This window comes from Vombatus ursinus, unplaced genomic scaffold, assembly GCF_900497805.2.
Source record: "Vombatus ursinus unplaced genomic scaffold, bare-nosed wombat genome assembly UNPS02010822.1, whole genome shotgun sequence".
Taxonomy (NCBI): domain Eukaryota; kingdom Metazoa; phylum Chordata; class Mammalia; order Diprotodontia; family Vombatidae; genus Vombatus; species Vombatus ursinus.
The window spans coordinates 2,923,260-2,942,608 of NW_020950600.1; the positions used below are offsets into that span (position 1 = coordinate 2,923,260).

Here is a 19,349-nt window from a genome sequence, read left to right on the forward strand (position 1 = left end):
CAGAAAAACCTGGAAAGACTTGTATGGACTGATGCTGAGTGAAGTGAGCAGAAGCCAGGAGAACATTGTACACAGTAATAGCCACGTTGTGTGATGATTAACTTTGATAGACTTAGCCCCTCTCAGCAATACAAGGATCTAAAACATCTCCAAAGGCCTCATGATGGAAAATGCTATTCACATCCAGAGAAAGAACTATGGAGTTTGAATGCAGATCGAAGTATACTATTTGCTCTTTTTTATTTTTCTAATCTTCTGTTTTGTTTTGTTTCTTTTTTCTTGTGGTTCCTCCTATTGGTTCTAATTCTTCTTTACAACATGACTAATGTGAAAATATTTAATAGGAATGTATATGTAGAGCCCATATCAGATTGCGTGGCGTCTTGGGGAGGGAGGTAGAGAAAACAGGACAAGAGCAGTGCTGTGGCCAGTGGTCTTCACAGCCTGATGTCCACTGGCTGGCTCCCAGTCTGGCCTGGAGCCTCAGAGCCTGGATCCTTCCCGGGCTCCCATCCCGAGGGAGGGGGCCAAGGCCCAGCTAAGCCAGCCGGTCTCCCAAGCGCTCCTCAAACCCCTCCCTGCACTCTCAGTACCACTCTCAGGGCTCCTGCTCTTCTCTAGCCTGGACTCGTCCACGTTTCTACACCCTACCTTCAGGTGGAATGGACTCAGTGTTCACGACCCTCCGGCCCGCCCTTCCCCGGACTAGGCCCCAAAAGCAAATGCCTGAAACCCAAGGAGGCCCACGTCCCTCCTCCTTTTGACGCTCAGAGCCCAGGCTGTAGGCCTAAGTGCCCACGTTCCAGACAAACGCGGTCTGGTTTCCTAAACCGCCCAGTCTTTGCCTGCGACGTGCCCTGCCCCTACCTCTGCCTCCGGGGGTGCCACCCCTTAGGGAGGCCGTTCAAGATCGCACGAGTGATCACACTCCTCCGTGAGAATGTCAGCTCCCTGAGGGCAGGCCTTTGTATCCCTAGCACTGGGCACATTTCCTGGCACACATGAGGTGTCTAATACACGCTTGTTAGACTGAATTGGATCCAGTCTCATCTTTCCTAAACTGTGGTGCCCAGACCTGGACACGACAGTCGGGGTGTCTGACCGGGGGGGGGGGGGATGCCTGTCTTCATGCAGCCACCCCCTCCCCACGCCGCCTCGCTGACCCGGCTGTCCCAGACTCCTCTTTCCTAGGCAGGGCTTCCATCTCACCAGGCCTCCCCTCCGGAGGGCATGGACAAAGCTGTGAGACTTCCTTGATCCCCAGGGGCACCTCCGTTTGCCCGGATGCCGGGCAGCTCTGTCCCCCAGCATGGGGCGCGGCTCTCCCCCCAACTTCGAGCAGGAAGCCGTCGGTGCCTAAATCCATTAACTAAGCAGGATAGAAAGCAGCGTCCCCATGGGACCCATCCCAGGCCCCCAGACGGAGGGCTTGCCCCTCTCCAGGCTGAGTCCCCTCTGCCCAAGCGAAGACTCCGGAAGGAGGAGATGAGGAGCTTTTACACTCCTCATCTCCGACGCCTGGGCCCTAGCCCTGGGAACCACTCCTGGGGATGGAAGATTCAGACGGGAAAGGGACTCTGGAGACTGGGGCCAACTCCCTCCGACGCTCAGGGAGGCCACGACTTGCTCAAGGTCACACAGTAGTAAGCATCAGAGGCAGGATTTGAACCCAGGCTCCCTGATTCTGTCACTCAGCCAACTGACAAACTTCTTAAATGATCACCAGGCTCCAGGCTCTGTGCTGGATGGGCAAAGAAAGTCAGAAGCAGCCCCGTCCTCAGGGGGCTCACATTCCACAGAGCAGGCCACATGAGACATGAGCTAGCAGTGCCACGGTCCCCCCACATCCCTACCTCCGGGCCTCCTCCTTACAGAGGATTCTCAGGATCAGGGCAGCTCCCAAAGAAGGTGAAGCGTGGACTAAATCCCAAGAGCTGGAAGAATGCTGAGAGGCTGAGCCCAGCAGAGGGAGGAGAACACTGGAACCCTTCCAATGACGGCAAGCTCACTACCTCAGCCTGGTACCCGGGTGGGCTGGAAGGCTCTCTGAAGGACTTCCCTGGCCCACAGTCACCCTTCTCAGACTTGAGAGCCCGGGCCAATTAAACTCAATGAGCACTGACTAAGTGCCTATTATAAATGTCACAGTGAAGAGAAAGCCAGAAAGCCCTGGATTCAAATCCTGCCTCGGACACAGCCTGGCTGTGTGACCCTGGGCAAGTCCCACCACCAAAGCCTCCAAGTGGCAGAGAAGGTACCAATCTGCACTTGTGGAGGGAGTTTCCTCACCTGGGAGGCCCAGTCCCTAGCTCTGTCCTCTGTCCTCTCTGTGCAGCCCATACTGGGCTCCGAGAACCCCAGACCAAAGCCCAGGCCCTACCCTCAGGGTGTTTCCATTCACTGCACTGGAGATTCCAGAGTTACTTCGGCAAACACTGTGCTGGCCAAAAATAAGTCAGCCCCTGCCCTCAGCGAGCTGATGTTTGAATGGGGCTGGGGCAAGAAGATGAACACAAGTAAGAAACTACTATACATATACTGAGTCACTTCAGTGGAGGAGTGAGGAGGGGTACTGAGTGAAGGCCTCTGGGCCCCCCCAGAAGCAGCAGCCGCAGGGGCCCCTGGGTGGGGGCGGGGGGTACACGCTGCTCCCTCTAGATCCCCTCCAGGAGCAGCAGCTACAGGGGTCCCCAGGCTGGGGTGGGGGGGGAGGTTGGGCCCACTCACTGGCACCACTGAGGGGCATCCGTGGGCACCAGCTCTGACACTACGTCCTGCCTCCTTCCTCCAGCTCACTCTTCCCTCCCCTACAATCCCAGCCCTCCCCGGTCGCGGCTCTCTCCTGGGCTGCGTGGCCCAGTGCAGGATCAGATCAAGAAAGACTGAATTAAGCCCTTGGAGCTTATTATACCAAACCCAGTGCTAAATTCTGGGGACACTAAGGCAAACGTGAACAGTCCCTGCCCTCAAGGTGCTTACACTCTACTAGGGGGTCAATCACTTAATCAACAAGCATTTATTAAGTGCCTGCTGTGTGCGGGGCACTGTACCGGTGCTAGGGCCCTCCCCTCGAGGCCCTTACACAATTCCACAGAGAACTACAACACGGCATTTACCAGAGACCAGAAACAGAACTCATTACCTTTCTCCTAAGCACGCCGCTCCTGCCCTAAAGGTCCCAGTTTTGTGGGTCTAAGGCCCCTCAGCTTCCTAACTGGGGTCCTGCCACTCGAGTCTCCCTCACCCCTACTTCTACCTCACCCTTGCTCCCACCGGCCCATCTCTTCTCGTCTCCCGGCTCACGCAGCACTCCCCACCCCACCTCTGGTCTTCCTAAAGCTCGGATCACCCTGTCTCTGCCTCCCCGGATCCCCTGGGCTGAGCTCTCAAAGGCCTGCGTAAATTGGCCTGATATCTCTCCGGCACCCCCCACAGCCAGACTAGCCCTGTTGACCTTCCTGCCTCCGCGCTGGTCACCCCTAATGTGGGCACGTGCTCCCTCCTCAGAAGCAGCTAGAGCATCTGCCTGTACACAAAGCACTCCCTGATGCCCATCCCCCCCGGCAGGGTTCTCCCCCCTCCCCCCATCCCCAGCAGAGCCCCCCTCCCCCCAGCCCCAGTAGGTTCCCCCCACTCCCATCTCTGGCAGGGTCCCCCCTCCCCCACGAGCTCCCATTGCATTCCTGGGTGTTTACTCTCTTGAGATTTAGTCTGTTCCACTCACGAGATGTCCTGTGGACAGCCCATGTTTTGAGCCCTTCAGAGGGCAGGCTGCCCGTACCTGGCCTCCTCAGGGAGGTGTCCAGCTTGTCCACACCTTCCCTAGCAACGCTGTCCCCAGGAAGATAAGGCGGCCTTCGTTCCAGATGAGGAGGCATTTCCACTCTAGATACCCCCAAGCTCTGACCTCTCTCCCCAACTCGATGACCTGCTGGACATGAACGTCTTGCTGCTCACAGGCCCGGCCGGCCAGACGCCCCTGAACGGCTGCCCTCACGCCCTGCTGAGGCTCCCTCAGGCCAGCCAATCCTCTGTCTAAGCCTCAGTCTCTTCACCTGTAAGATGCCAGGCGCTGGCCCTTCTAGCTGTGGATGGCGGAGTTCCTGAACACGAGCCCTCTGAAGGCGTGCCTCACATCCCTAGTGCCCAGCACAGGGCCTGGCACACAGCAAGAACAGATGCTGGCTGAACTGAAATGACGTGCTGCCCGCCCCCCAGTGCCACCTCCCCAGGCCAGGGCCCACATCCCCCCACAGTGCTCACGAGCACCTCCAGCTGAGCCCTCTCCAATCCACGCTGAAGACCACGTTGGAGTCTGGGAAGGCGCAGCCAAGCGGGCAGTGAAGACAGGGACTCTGCCAAGTCCTCCCACATTCCCCTTCAAACAATTTCAAAATAACGCCTCAAAGCAAATTCTGGAGCGGCAGGACCCGTAAAAGGACAGGGAGGAACCATCCTCCAGCCCAGAAAGAGCTGGAAGGCCTGTCTCCCTGGGTGAGGCCGGAGTGCGGGCCGGCACAGGCCATGCCCCGCCAGCCAGCAGCCACTGTGGGGGCAGCTGCGTCGGCTTCTGGAGCTCCTGGCCCACGGGGAGCAGGGGACGACAGGGGACCGCGGGCTGGCACAGGGGGCAGGTTCTGGTCACGGTCCCAGGTTGAGGAGGAGCACTAAAGGAAGCAGGGACCCTCACCACAGTTCCAGGACAGAAGAAAGTGCTTGTGGTCGCTTACGGACCAAAGCACAGTGACCACATCTCTTCTTAGATCATACCACCTGGGAAGAACTGAAAAATTACACACTCGCCAAACTAGCTCTAAAAACAGCAGCACAAAAACCTGAAGCTTGGATGGTGTCCCCTCCACCCAGGGAGCAGAGTTGACCAGTGTTAACAAGTTAAAAGTCAAAAAACAGGCTGGGGAAAAAATGAGCAAACAAGAACAACAAAAAGAACTTGACCACATAAAGTTACTACAGCGACAGGAAATATCAAAACAAACTCAGAAGACAACAAAGTCAAAACAGCTATAAGCAAAGCCTCAAAGAAAAATGTGAATTGATCTCAGCCCCCTCCCCCCAAAAAATTCCTGAAGAAGCTCAAAAAGGATTTTAAAAACCAAGTAAGAGAGGTAGAGGAAAAATCAGAAAAAAAGAGTGAGGCAAAAAAAAGCAAAACAAAACCAAAAAAATTTTTTAAAAAAGAGTGATGCAAGACAATCATAAAAAAAAGAATCAACAGCTTAATAAAGGAGGCACAAAAAATACTAAAGAAAATAACACCTTTAAAAAGTAGAACTAACCAAATGAAAGAAGAGATACAAAAATTCATTGAAGAAAATAATTCTTTAAAAATTAGAATTAGGCAAGTGGAAACTAACGACTCCACAAGACATCAAGAAAAAATAAAACGAAATTGAAAGAATGAAAAAATTGAAGGAAATGTGAATTATCTCAGCGGAAAAACAAATGGTCTGGAAAATAGCTCGGGGAGACACAATTTAAGAATTCTGGACTACCTGAAAGCCATGATCAAAAAAAGAGCCTAGACATCCTACCTCAAGAAATGATCAAGGAGGGGCAGCTAGGTGGCACAGTGGATGGAGCTGTGGCCTTGGAGTCAGGAGGACCTGAGTTCAAATCTGACTTCAGACACTTGATAATTACAAGCTGTGTGACCCTGGGCAAGTCACTTAACCCTGATTGTCTCACCAAAAAAGAAAAAAGAAAATGATCAAGGAAAACTGCCCTGAAATCCTAGATCCAGAGGATAAAGTAAAAACTGTAGGAATCCATTAATCACCTCTTGAAAGAGACCCCAAAATGAAAACTCCCAGGAATGTTACAGTCAAATTCCAAAGCTCCCTAGTCAAGGAAAAAATATTGCAAGCAGTCAGAAAGAAACAATTCAAATATCAAGGAGCCACAGTCGGGGATAATACAAGATTTAGCAGCTTCTATATTAAAGGAGCAAAGAACCTGAAATGTAGCATTCCAGAGGCAAAGGAGATAGGATTACAGTCAAGAATCACCTACCCAGAAAAACTGAGTATAACCCTTCGGGGGGAAAGATGGACATTCAATGATACAGAGGACTTTCAAGCATTTCTGATAAAAAGATCAGAGATGGATAGAAAATCTGACTTTTAAATATAAGACTCAAGAGAAACATAAAAAGGTAAACATGAAAGAGAAATCATAAGGGACTCAATAAGGTTAAACTGTTTACATTCCTGCGTGGGAAGAGGATACTTGTAACTCCTAAGAACGAATGTTCTTATTATGAGTATCTTATTATTAGTATTATTAGTATATTATTCTTATTAGTAGTATCGTATTACTGGGGCAGTTAGAAGGAGTATCCATAGTCAGAGGGCATGGATGTGAGTTGACTATGATGGGATGATATAAAAAAAAAATTAAGGGGTGAGAAAGAGGAAGCACTGGGAGAAGGGGGAAGGGAGAGGTAGAATGGGGTAAATTATCTCACATGAAAGAGGCAGGAAAGAAAAGCTGTTACAGTAAAGGAGAAGATGGGGGAGGGGGGCAACACTTCATCCTTCCTCTCATTAAAAGTGGCTCAAAGACAGAATAACATAGACACTCAATTGGGTAGAGAAATCTATTTTACCCTATGGGGAAGCAGGAGGGCAAGGAGATAAGAGAAGAGGGGTGGGCCTGCTAAAAAGGAGGGCAGATTGGGGTAGGCAGTGGAAGCTGAGGAGGAACAGGGTGAAAGAAGAGAGAGAAGGATAAATGGGAAAAAAAATAGGATGGAAAGAAATAAATAATCATAAATGTGAATGTGAATGGGACGAACTCACCCATAAAACAGAAGTGGAGAGCAGAATGGATTAAAAACCAGAATCCTGCAACATGCTGTTTACAAAGAACACATGTGTCTGAGACACACACACACACACACACACACACACACACACACACACAGTAAAAGTGAGAGGTTGGAGCAGAAGCTATCATGCTTCGACTGTAGTAAAAAAAAAAAAAGGCAGGGGTAGCAATCATGATCTCAGACAAAGCAAAAATAGGTCTAATTTAAAGAGAAAAGTAGGGAAACTACCTTTTACTAAAACATACCAAAGACAATGAAATAGTATCAATACTAAACATAAATGCATCAAATGGTGTAGCATCCAAATTCTTAAAGGAATAATTAAATGAATTATAGGAGGAAATAGACAGTAAAACTATACTACGGGGAAACCTCAACTTTCCCCTCTAAGAACTACATAAATTGGGGCAGCTAGGTGGTGCAGTGGATAGAGCGCCGGCCCTGGAGTCAGGAGGACCTGAGTTCAAATTCGGCCTCAGACACATAACACTCATGAAGTGTATGATTCTGGGCAAGTCACTTAACCCCAACTGCCTCACCAAAAAAACAAACAAACAAACAAACAAACAAAACTATATAAATCTTTCCTAAAAAACAAACAAAACAAAAACCAAGAAAGTAGTTAAGGAGATGAATAGAATTTTTAAAAAGTTAGATGTGACAGACCTCTGGAGAAAAACGAATGGCAATAGAAAGGGATATACTTTGTTTTCAGCAATACATGGCACCTACACAAACACTGATCATGTGTTAGGGGATAAAAACCTCATGACCAAATGCAGAACAGCAGAAATATTATGTGAATCCTTCTCAGATCATAATGCAATAAAAATTACATTCAATAAAGGGCTATGGAAACGGATTAGAAATTAACTGGAAAATAAATAATCAAATCCTAAAGAATGAGTTGGTGAAAGAACCGATCAGAGAAACAATAAATAATTTCATTAAAGAGAATGACAACAATAAGACAAGATACCAAAACTTATGGGATGCTGCCAAAGCAGTACTTAGAGGAAAATTCATATCTCTAAATGCTTATATCTATAAAATAGAGAAAAAGCAGATCAATGTATTGGGCATGCAACCAAAGACACTAGAAAAAGAACAAACTTAAAATTCCCCAATTAAATACCAAATTGGAAGTCCTGAAATTCAAATACTAATATTGAAAATAATTTGGAAATGATAAAATGAAAAGTAAGAAAACCACTGAACTAATAGGCAAAAGTAGGAGCCGGTTTTATGAAAAAGCCAATAAAATGGATAAACCATTGGTTAATCTGATTAAAAAAAAAAAAAGAAAACCAAATTAACAGTATCAAAAAAATGAAAAGGATGAATTCACTATCAGTGAAGATGAAACTAAAGCAATTATTAGGAGTTATGCCCAATTACATGCCAATAAACCTAACAATCTAAGTGAAATGGGTGGATATTTACAAAAATATAAATTGCCCAGATTAACAGAAGAGGAAATAAAACACTTAAATAACCTGATCTTAGACAAAGAAATTGAACAAGGCATCAATAAACTCTCTAAGAAAAAATTCCCAGGACCAGATGGATTCACAAGTGAATTGTACCAAACATTTAAAGAACAATTAGTTTCAATAATATATAAACTACTTGGAAAAAGAGGCAAAGGAGTCCTACCAAATTCCTTTTATAACACAAATGTTACTGATATGTAAAACAAGGAAGGAAAACTACAAACAAACTTCCCTAATGAATACTGATGTAAAAATCTTAAGTAAAATGCTAGCAAGGAGATTACAGCAATATATCACAAAGATCATACATTATGACCAGGTGAAATTTATACTACGAATACAGGGCTGGTTCAAAATTAGGAAAACTATCAACATAGTTGACCATATCAATAACAAAAACAAAAATTATGTTACGATCTCAACAGATGCAGAAAAGGCTTCTGACAAATACAACACCCATTCCTATTAAAAACACTAGAAAGCATAGGAATAAATGAAGTCTTCCGTAAAATGTTAAGTAGCATCTATCTAAAACCATCAGCAATCATTATCTGTAATGGGGATAAGCTAGAAGCCCTCCCAATAAGATCAGAGGTGAAACAAGGATGCCCATTATCACCACTGTTATTCAATATTGTGCTAGAAATGTTCGCTCTAGCCATAAAAGAACAAGAAATGGAAGGAAGTGGAAAAGGCAATGAGGGGATAAAGCAATCATTCTGCAGATGATATCACGGTATACTGAGACAACCCTAGAGAATCAACTAAAAAACTACATGAAATAATTAACAACTGAGGGCAGTTAGGTGTCGCAGTAGATGGAGCACCAGCCCTGGAGTTAGGAGGACCTGAGTTCAAATCGGGCCTCAGACACATAACACTTACTAGCTGTGTGACTCTGGGCAAGCCACTTAACCCCAATTGCCTCCCCCCCCAAAAAAAAATTATTAACAACTTCAGCAAAGTTGCATGATATAAAATAAACCCCCATAAATCATCAGCATTTCTATATATAACCAACAAAGCCCAGTAGCAAGAGATAGAAAGAGAAATTCCATTTAAAATAACTGTAGACAATACAGAAGATTTGGGAGTCTCCTGGGCCAAGACAAACCTAAGAACTATCCAAACACAATTACAAAACACTTTTCACACAAATAAAGCCAGATCAAAACAATTAGAAAAATATCAATTGCTCATGGTTAAGCTGAGCCAATGGAATAGAAATGACGTTTGTGCCTAAATTTATTTATTCATTCAATGCCACACCAAACCACCAAAAATTATTTTACAGAGCTAAAAAAACAAACAAACCAAAATTCATTTGAAAGAACATCAAGGGAATCAATGAAAAAAAAAAAGTAAAGGAAGGGGGTCCACTAGTACCAGATCTCAAGTGCATCATAAAGCAGTAATCACAAAAACAATCTGGTACTGGCTAAGAAATAGAGCAGTGGATCAGTGGAATAGATGAGGTACACAAGACACAGTAGTCAATGACCATAGTAATCTAGTGTTTGATAAACCCAAAGACTCCAGCTTCTGGGATAAAAACTCACTTTTTGACAAAAGCTGCTGGGCAAACTGGAAAATAGTATGGTAGAAACTAGGCATAGACCAACATCTCATAATGCATGCCAAGATATGGTCAAACTGGGTACGTGATTTAGACATAAAGGGTGATACCACAAACAAGTTGGGGGGCATGAAATAATTTGCCCATCAGATTGATGGATAAGGGAAGGACTTAGGAACAAGCAAAATATAGAGAGCACCGTGAGATATAAAATGGATCATTTTGATTACGTTAAGTTGAAAAGGTTTTACACAAACAAAACCAATGCAGCCACGATGGGAAGGGAAGCAGGAAAATAGGGAAAATTTTTTTTTAGCAAATTTGTCTGATAAAGGCCTAATTTCACAAATATATAGAGAACTGAATCAAATTTATAAGAATATGAGTCATTCTCCAACTGATAAATGGTCAAAGGACATGAACAGTTTTCAGAAGAAATCAAAGCTATCCAAAGTCACATGAAAAAAATATTCTAAATCACTATTTATTAGAGAAATGCAAATTAAAACAACTTTGAGGTACCACCTAATACCTATCAGATTAGCTAACACGACAGAAAAGGAAATTGATAAATGTTGGAGAAAATGTGGAAAAGCGGGGACACTAATGCATTGTTGGTGGAGTTGTGAACTGATCCAAGCACTCTGAAGAACAATCTGGAACTATGCCCAAAGAGCTATAAAACTGCATACCCTTTGATCCAACAATGCCACTACTAGGCTTGTATCCAAAGACATCAAAGGAAAACTATGTACAAAAATATTTATAGCAGCTCTTTTTGTGGTGGCAAAAAACTGGAAATCAAGGGGATGTCCATCAACTGCGGAATGGCTGAACAAATTAAGGTGTATGAATGTAATGGAATACTACTGTGCCATAAGAAACGATGAGCAGGCGAACTTCAGAAAAACCTGGAAAGACTGACATGAATTGATACAAAGTGAAGTGAGCAGAACCAGAATGTCATATACAGTAACAGCAATATTGTAACGATAATCAATTATGAAATGACTCAGCAGTTCTCAGCAGTACAAGATCCAAGAAGATTCCCAAGGCCTTATGATGAAAATGATGAAAAATGCTGTCCACCTCCAGAAAGAGAACCGATGGAGTCTGAACACAGATCAAAGCACATTTTTTAAACTTTATCTTTCTTGGGGTCTTTTTTGTCTGTTTTCTTTCACAACGTGGCTAATACAGAATTATGTTTTGCATGACTGCACACGTATAATCTATAGCAAACTGCTTGCCTTCTCAGGAAGGGGAGAGAAGAAGAGAATTTGGAAATCAAAATTTTTAAAATGTTTAAAAAATTGTTTTTACAAGTAATTGGAAAAAATGTAAAAAATTTTCATACTTAAAGAAACAAATGGAATGCATCTGGTGCCACCTAAACCCTTCCAATGGCAAGGGCTTCATGCTGCCTGCAGGCTAGGCCAAAGCTCTCGAGCCTGGCTTTCTGAGACCTCTCGAATCACCAGCACTCAGGGACTCCTACATGTGAAGCACTGCTAGGTGCTCCAGGGTAGTATGTGGGGTTCAAGGCATGGCCCGTAATATCAGGGAGCTCAGAATCTAGTCAGGGACGCAGGACATGCAAGCACAGGACCTACAATCCAGAGGAGGGGCAGGTGGCACACAGGGAGAGGCCTGGGACATCACCGGACATCACTGGGCCTCTGGACATCTCTGTCCAGAGTTCTCCTGAATCCACCCCTCCCCAGTCCGGGCCCAGGGCACCTCGCGAGGCCCCCACCCAACGACAGGAGCCCGCCTTACTTGGTTCTGTCCTTGGGCGGCTTCAGCTGTAGCAGCTTCTGCAGGCAGGGGAAGAGGTCACGAATGCAGAAGGTGATGACAGCGTTGAACACTGCGCGGGCCACACACAGAGTTAGAGGGTCTGGGGTCTCCAGGACAAGCCCTGCCCCGCTTCCCACCCGGCTCACCCGCACTGTCTGCAATCCAGAACTTGCTGGGCTCTTTGCCGCCCTCGTCCTCGTAGGTGGTGGAGACGGCGGCCCGGAAGGCCTGCAGGATCTCGTGGAAGAGACGAGGGGAGAGGTCCTGAAGCAGAAAGGAGACAATGGGGGCCGTCACAGCCTGTAGGAGCTGCGAGGGCCGGGCCCAGGCCCAGCTCTTCTCTTCACTCCCTGGGTGACCCGGGCAAGCCACTCCCCTCTTGGGGCCTCAGTTTACTCAATTGTAAAACAACAGCAGCTAATGCTTACATAGCGCCTACTATGTGCCAGGCCCTGTGCTAATTTGAACCTCACAACAATCTTGGGAGGTCGGTGCTGTTATTATCTCCATTTTACAGTTGAGGAAACTGAGGCTGGATTTGAACTCAGGAAGATGACCTCTGAGCACCTTTTCTGGGTCTCAGGTTCTTCCTCTGAAAACAAGGGAGTTGCGCTAGGTGACCTCTCAAAGACAGCTGGGTGGAGGGGTGCTTGCCCTCGCAGAGGGATGAAGCCAGGGGGTGTCCATGGCTCCGTGGGCAGACGGAGTTCCACTCTGGTGGGGCAGAAGGGTGAGTGAAGGGGAGGAGAGTGAAACAGGCCTGGAGAGGCAGGCCAGAGCCAGAACACAGAAGGCTTGGAAGGCTAGAAGAAACACGAGGAGAAATGACCTGAGCAGGGAAGTCTAGACTAACCGTAAAAAAGACGGTTCTGGCAGCTCGATTGGAGAGGGGAGCCTGGAGGCCGAGACTGTGGGCAGGCAGGGGGCAAAGGCATGGAGGTGGGAGACGGGCATGGCCGGAGGGCCCCTGTGGGCCTCAAATCGACCCAGAATGCAGTGTTAGCTGCCTTCTACTGTATCAGTGTCTATTCTCTTCACTACTTCCCGCGGACGCAAAGACCCCGCCGCCAGGGGGCGTTGGCCCCTGCTCTTCACCTGACCAGTTTACGAGGTAGTCAATGACTCGGTGGGGTCACAAAGCTGGGCACCCGGGGGACACGAAGGCGGGGGTCGTGTGTGCAGGAGCGTTAGGTCCTGAGCCCCAAGGACAGAGGCAGGAAGAGGCTGTTTGGGGGCCACAGGCACGCTCAGATGTCTCTGGTGGCTCCACGCCCCCTCCCCCCCTCACCTTGGCCGACCGCTTCCACTGCTCCACCATCCTGAGGGTCAGTTTGGTCCGCTTGGACCGGCTCTTCCGCGGGCTCTCCTCCTCCTCTTCCTCCTCACTGGCTTCCTGGGAGAGGTAGGGCCGAGGCCAGTGATGAGCACCAGAGGACGGCACACACAGCCTTCCCAGCCAGGGCCCAGAGCTCAAATCTGCCATTGCCATGCCAAGCGCCTCGTCCCAGAGGCAGCTGGCAGAAGGCCAGGGTCCCCAGTCACAAAAGGTGACTTTCAGTCACAAAAGTCTTTCAGATGAGCTCTAGGCTTGCATCACCACTGGGCTTGGGGACCCCTCAAACTGGATTTCCCAAAGGCATCTCACACTTGTGTGTCCCAAGCAGAATTCATCACCTTTCTCCCAAGCTGTGCCCCATCCCCCTCCCCCCTCACTGTGGGGCCTCCCAAGTGCCCCCCCAGGGCCTGTGGCCTCCCCACCTTTCTCCCAAGCCCTCTCCCACCCCCTTCCCTCTCACTGTGCCCCCCCAAGTACCCGCCCACAGCCTCCCCACCTTTCTCCCAGGACCTCCCCCACTCCCTTCCCCCCACCGTGGGGCCCGTGGCTTTCCCCACCTCCAGCTCGTCTGGGAGCGTGTGGAATTTCTCGTCCTCCTCATCCTCGGAGCTGTCCGAGTCATCGAAGTTCAGGAGCGTCTGGTCGTTTTCCTGGAGGAATTGGTAGAACTCGGGGTCCTTGTCCTTCAGCCTCGAGAGCTGGTCCTTGTGTTCGGACGCCTTACCCTTCCTTAGCTTCCTGGAGACCAAAGGCAGACAGGGATCAGGACGCCCACCAGGCCGGGCACAGCGGCCCATCGCCTGGCAAACACTGGTCAGGCGCCCACCCCATACCACAGTGGGTGCTGGCGATACAAGGACAAAGATGAAGGGGACTGCCCTCCAGGAGCTCACCTCCCAGGGGACACGCAGGGGACACACAGGGGCTGGACGGGTCTCGATCCGAGCTGCGTCTGAAGGAAGCCTGGACGGGCAGGGGAGCAGGGCGTGGAACAACCACCCAGGGAGGCCAGGAAGGAAGGAAGCAGGCAAGAGAGGCCTAATCCCGGGTGATACGGGCACGCCCTCCATTTGGCTATAAGACATGTTATGGGATCCCGGGCACGCCCAGAGCACCAGAGGGAGCTGGCCTGCACTGACACACCCACCGGGGACAACCCCCGCCAACAACTGACACGGCGAATGACCAAGGCCCTTGTTCTGGCCTGGGGGACAAGACAGAGAGAAGGCAGCTAGACAAGCCAGGTAAAGGCAGCCAGCAGCCAACACGACTTCGGGTCCCCAGTGAGAGAGCCAGAGCCTCTGGGGAGGCGGAGGGGACGGGGCCGCTGTCCTCAGCCCCAGGCAGACCCGTGTGGAGGGCGGCGTCCAGATCTGGGCGTCCCAATGTGGGAAGGACCCTGACTACGCAGGGAGTGTCCAGAGCAGAGCAGCCAGAACAGTGAAAGGCTTGGGGGTCGTGTCAAAGGGCACAACCAGGCACACCAATGAATGGAAACAGCAAAGATGGCGACTCAGAGACAACACCAGGAAAAAGGGAAGTCCCATTGTGGCATGGGCTGCAGCCCAAAGGGTGGGCGCCCCATCCTGCAGGGTCTTCAAGCCAGTGCCAGTGGGCACTCCTCCTGCAGGGCCCCGACCAGACACACACTCAGATCCCTCCCTCCACTCAGGGTTCATCAATGACTTCACTTGGAAGGGGGGTGGGGTCCTAAGCAGAGAACCCCAGGGAATACGTCCCCTCTTCATCCATGACCTGGATGAAGGCAGTGATGGAATGAACAATTACCGCTTCATAGATCACGTGAAGCCAGGAGGGGTGGAGCCAACCCAGGGGAAGGCCGTCCAACGGCACAAAAAGATGTGGGCAAAAGCGAGGGGCTGAATCAACCAAGATAAATTTGAAAGGGGACAAGTGTCAGAAGACACCAGAGACCTGAATGATCAGGGTCAGAGGTGACAAGAGGTCATCTTACAGATAAGGAAACTGAGGCCCACAGAGGTCACACAGATAGTTCTTGGCAGACCTGGGATTAAACCAGGACCTCAGACTCCAAATGCAGCATGCTGCCCCTCAGACCAAAACCAAGGCCTTGAAAAATCAACTTCATCAGTAAAAGACAGCTAACCAGCAGCTCATCTGAAAAAGCTGGAGGTTTTCAGAGTTGACTTTTTCAACTTCTGAGAAAATTCCAAGACGGAGCATCAAAGAGATGGCTGGTGAACGTTTAGAAAAGGAGGCAGTGGTCACAAGGCAGCCTGCCTTGGTTCAGTAAGCATAGCCGTGACAGACTAGCCCTATACCCCTTCCACCATTTTTGACAGGGTTAAAACTCATAAATCACAGAAATGCTCTGGAGCTAGCTGACCTGGATTTTGGCAAAGTATTTGATTAAAAAAAGTGCCTCATGCTATTCTCATGAAGAGGACAGACAGGGGAGCTAGATGAGGAGAGTCAGATGGACTCAAAGCACACTCAACTACTGTTCAGTGGCAGCACAGCTGGAAATTTCTAGTGCCCCAGGGCTCTGGATTCAACTCTGACCTGTTTGACATTTTTATCAATGATTCAGATAAAGGCATCTAGTTATTCTCATCAAATGCAGATGACCCAGAGAGATCTCAGCAGGCTAAATACATTAAGACGAAATTCAACAGAGGTAAACAGAATCTTACAAATGGACTGAAAAAAATCAACGTCACCTGTACAGGATGGGGAAGGTGTGATTAGAAAGCAGTTTGTCTGAAAAGGATCTGGGAATTCTAGCGGACCCCAAGCTCAATCTGATTCAGCAGAGTCATCAATGGGACAGCTGAAAAAACTAATGGGATCTTGGGCTACATCAAGAGAGGCCTGGCTTCAGGGAAGAAGGAGGAACAGTGAAATTATACTCTGCCTTGATCAGAACTCCTGAGGAGCACTGTGTCCAGTTCTGGACGCAATGGTTTATGTGGACCATTGAAAAGCTGGTGAGCACGCACAGGAGGGTGATAAAGACGGTGAAGGGCCAGGAGATACATGCTCAGCACTGGCCCATGGATGCCAACTAAAGAAGGGCCTCTTTAGGAGCAGGAGAAACTGCCTGACAATACAGCAGTCCCCAGGGGAATGGGCCACCAGGTGAGGTAATGGAGTGCCCCATCACTGAGGGTCTTCAAGTGAAGCCCGGATGGCCACTTTTTAGGGGTGCTGTAAAGGGGACTGAGATTTATGCAAGTACAGATAGATGAACTGGCCTGTGGTTCTGGGAAATCTGAGCAAGCTGACTTTCAGACAATTCAAGGTCAGAAGACTTGTATCGCCTATTCCCGGCCTCCTCAATCACATAGCTGCTAACAGAAAGTGCCCCCCATGTCTCTCGATGTAAGTGCTGGCGGTGGGAGGGATGGTGGCCCTTCTAAGCCTCTTAATGCCAGCTAAGGGCCGTGCATTGAAGGGCACTGGGATGGTGAGTGCCCGTGCCATCTGTCTACGAGACCCCACAGGGGGCAAAGAGAGCAGGGGCCAAGAACCTGCTATTAGCAGATCTTTCCTACAGAAGATAAGAGCCCAGAGAACAGGCCTGGGGTCTTGGTGTCTCTGCATAAGTCTGAGAACAAGCCGGGTTGTAATAGGGTCAGGAGCCTTGGCAACCTCCACTGGACAGAGACCCATCCGTGTGTGTCCACATATGGTGGGGGAAACCAAGTGAGCTTAACTAATGAGGGGGAGGGAGCAGAGGGAAGGCAGCGGGGCACAGGCCCATAACCGCCCACATCCCCATCCCTTACTTTGTGGCTAGCCCCTCCTGGGCAGTCAGCTTCCTCTTGGGTACCCCCGGAGCTGCCCGGCTCTGCTCTGCATCCTGGGCCCCCTGGGGGGGCCCAGACGCCTCTTCCTCCTCCTCTGACCCACTGTCCAGCTCCGAGTCAAAGCCGGAGGTGAGGAACTCATCCACGCTCAGCTCGGCAAGCTTCCTGCAAGAAGACCAGCAGATGCCTTAACCTGGCACGCAGGCCTCAGTTTCCACAACTGCAAAATGGGGGAAACACCCACAGCATTTACTCACACAGGTGTTAAGATCAAATGAAATACGCTATTAAATGCCTTTTAAATAAATGTCGTCACTATCATCATCATAAATTAATTAACTGCTACTCTAACCGCTGGCAACACTCCCCGTGGCTGAAAATGCACCCCCTCCTCCCGTGGGCCTCCCAGAATCCCGGCTCGCTTCAAAACCCAGCTGCAGCACTTCTACCACAGACCCTCCCTCCCCCACCCACTTCATACCCGCCTTGAATACGCTATTATGCGCCCATTTCTCCCAAAGCTTGGACCCCAGACGTAGGGTCGGTAGGGACTTTGGAGGTCACTGAGTCCAAACACCGCCCCGCCCCCCCATTTTACAGATAAGGAAACTGAGGGCCCAAGACAAGTGGTAAGTGGCAGAGCTAGGATTTGAACCCACGGCCTCTGAGACAGCTAGGTAGCGCAGCGGACACAGCTGGGCCTGGGGCCTGGAGTCAGGAAGGGTGGAGGTCAAATTTGATCTCAAACACCTACTGGCTGTGGAACCCCACCTGAAAGCCACTAACGAAGCCGCTGGCTGCCTCAGTTTCCTCATCTGTAAAATGGGGACAATCAGCACACTGCGGCCGTTTAGTCAAGGCTGGTGCCCCCCCCCCCCCAGAAATGAGAGGTGAGGGAAGGACGAGGCTCCAGGCCAGCGCCCGGACCCCCGTCTCCTTCCCCCACGCAACCCCCTCCCCCCATGATCCAGAACAAGTCCCTCCCGGCCTCCGTCTCCCCTCCTGCGAAACACGAGCAAAGGCGGGGGCCGGAAGAGGAGAGCCGGGGATCCCCAAACGCCCTCTCGGCCGCCGAGTCCGCGCAGCCGCCACCGCGGCCCCCCACGCCCCCCGCTGCGTACCTGCGTCCCGCGCCGCGCGGCTGCTCCGCGACCCCCGCCATGATCCACGCTGCGCAGCGTGGGCTCCGCTTCCTCTCCCACCATGCCCCGCGCCGCGGGGGCGGCTCCGCCCGGGCCCCGCCCCTCACCCGCCGCGGCTCCGCCCCCAGGCGTCGGCTCTCGGGTTCTGGGGCCGCGCGGAGGCTGCGGGTGGCACGGGCGGGCGGGAGGCAGTGAAAGCTGGCGGGGAGGCCCGGGGTCGAGGGGAGTCCTACTGTGTGCCGGGGCCGGAGAGGGGTTCTGGGCCTCAGTTTCCCGTCTCTCTAAAATGATGGGGTTAGACGAGATGACCTTCCCAGCCCTAAACCTAGGAGCTTCAGTTTCCAGCTCTGTAACATTAAGGAAATGAGACACTCAACCGGCTCTGGAGGGCGGCCAGGACCAGATTAAAATGTAATTGGGATCTTGGGGAGGGGGCAGGGGGAGAAAATGGAAAACTCAAAATGTTATGGAACTGAATGTTAAAAACGAAAAATAAATAAATATATTTTTTAAAAATGTAATTGAGAACTGTTTACAACGAAATAAATAAAAAAATACAATGCAACATAGATAAGGTTAATATGTGGGGTTTGGTTTTTTCTTTTTGGTGAGGCATTTGGGGTTAAGTGACTTGCTCAGGGTCACACAGCTAGGCAGAGTTATGTGTCTGAGGTTGCATTTGAACTCAGGTCCTGCCTGAATTCGGGGCCGGTGTTCTATCCACTGCGCCACCTAGCTGCCCCAAATAAGTGGTTTTTTAAGTCAATATGCCGCTGGCTGGCAGGCGGCCTTCTCTGTTTTCCAGCTCTCCAGTCCCAGGCCCACATTTTTGCTTTTTAGGGGAATGACCACCCCGAAAATCCTTTTCCACCGAAGGACCACGAGTGTCATGACTTCTCTTTCACAGTTTCACTATAATTTATCATACTTTGTCCTATCTGTGCAAATGCTCAGCTCCGGGTCGGGGTCTATCTGTGCAAATGCTCAGCTCGGGGTCGGGGTCGGGGTCAGGTGATCAGTAGAGGGCTGGGCTGGGCTGGGCTGGATTGGGGGTGCACCGGGGATCAGGGGGCAGAGGAGGACCTCGAGGGGAAGTGGTGCGGGCGGGCCCGGCAAACAACCGTGCTGCGCTGGTCAGGGCTGCAGAGCGAGCCGAGCAGCGAGCGGAGCGTGGGGTGGAGAAAGCAGCGGCCGCATCAGCAGCGGCATCCGCGGCAGCATCTGCATCGCGACCCGGCAGCGGACCCGCCGTCCTCTCTCCGGGCCGAGCTGGAGCCCGCCCTGGAGCCCGAGCAGCCCGAGCCCAGGCCCGTCCATGCAGCCCTGGGGCGAGCGCGCGGCGGGCAGGACGCAGAGCCCCGAGC

At 50.3% G+C, this 19,349-nt stretch overlaps 1 protein-coding gene across 3 annotated transcripts in view; it reads right to left on the bottom strand.

The window, feature by feature from the left end:
- The window catches only part of NOC2L (NOC2 like nucleolar associated transcriptional repressor), a 41,272-nt gene extending 23,256 nt beyond the window's left edge, over positions 1–18,016 (bottom strand). For 2 of the 3 annotated variants that reach the window (XM_027855505.1, XM_027855503.1), the window contains exons 1-7: positions 17,965–18,007; positions 17,615–17,658; positions 16,823–17,008; positions 13,610–13,790; positions 13,005–13,109; positions 11,863–11,980; positions 11,696–11,786 (exon numbers count right to left, since the gene is read on the bottom strand). In XM_027855505.1, the coding sequence (XP_027711306.1) occupies positions 11,696–11,786; positions 11,863–11,980; positions 13,005–13,109; positions 13,610–13,790; positions 16,823–17,008; positions 17,615–17,658 (725 nt within the window). In that variant the 5' untranslated portion in view covers positions 17,965–18,007. Of the gene's footprint in view, positions 1–11,695; positions 11,787–11,862; positions 11,981–13,004; positions 13,110–13,609; positions 13,791–16,822; positions 17,009–17,614; positions 17,659–17,964 lie in introns of all 3 variants that reach the window. The other variant, XM_027855504.1, reaches the window with a different exon arrangement.
- Positions 18,017–19,349: the final 1,333 nt, after the last annotated feature.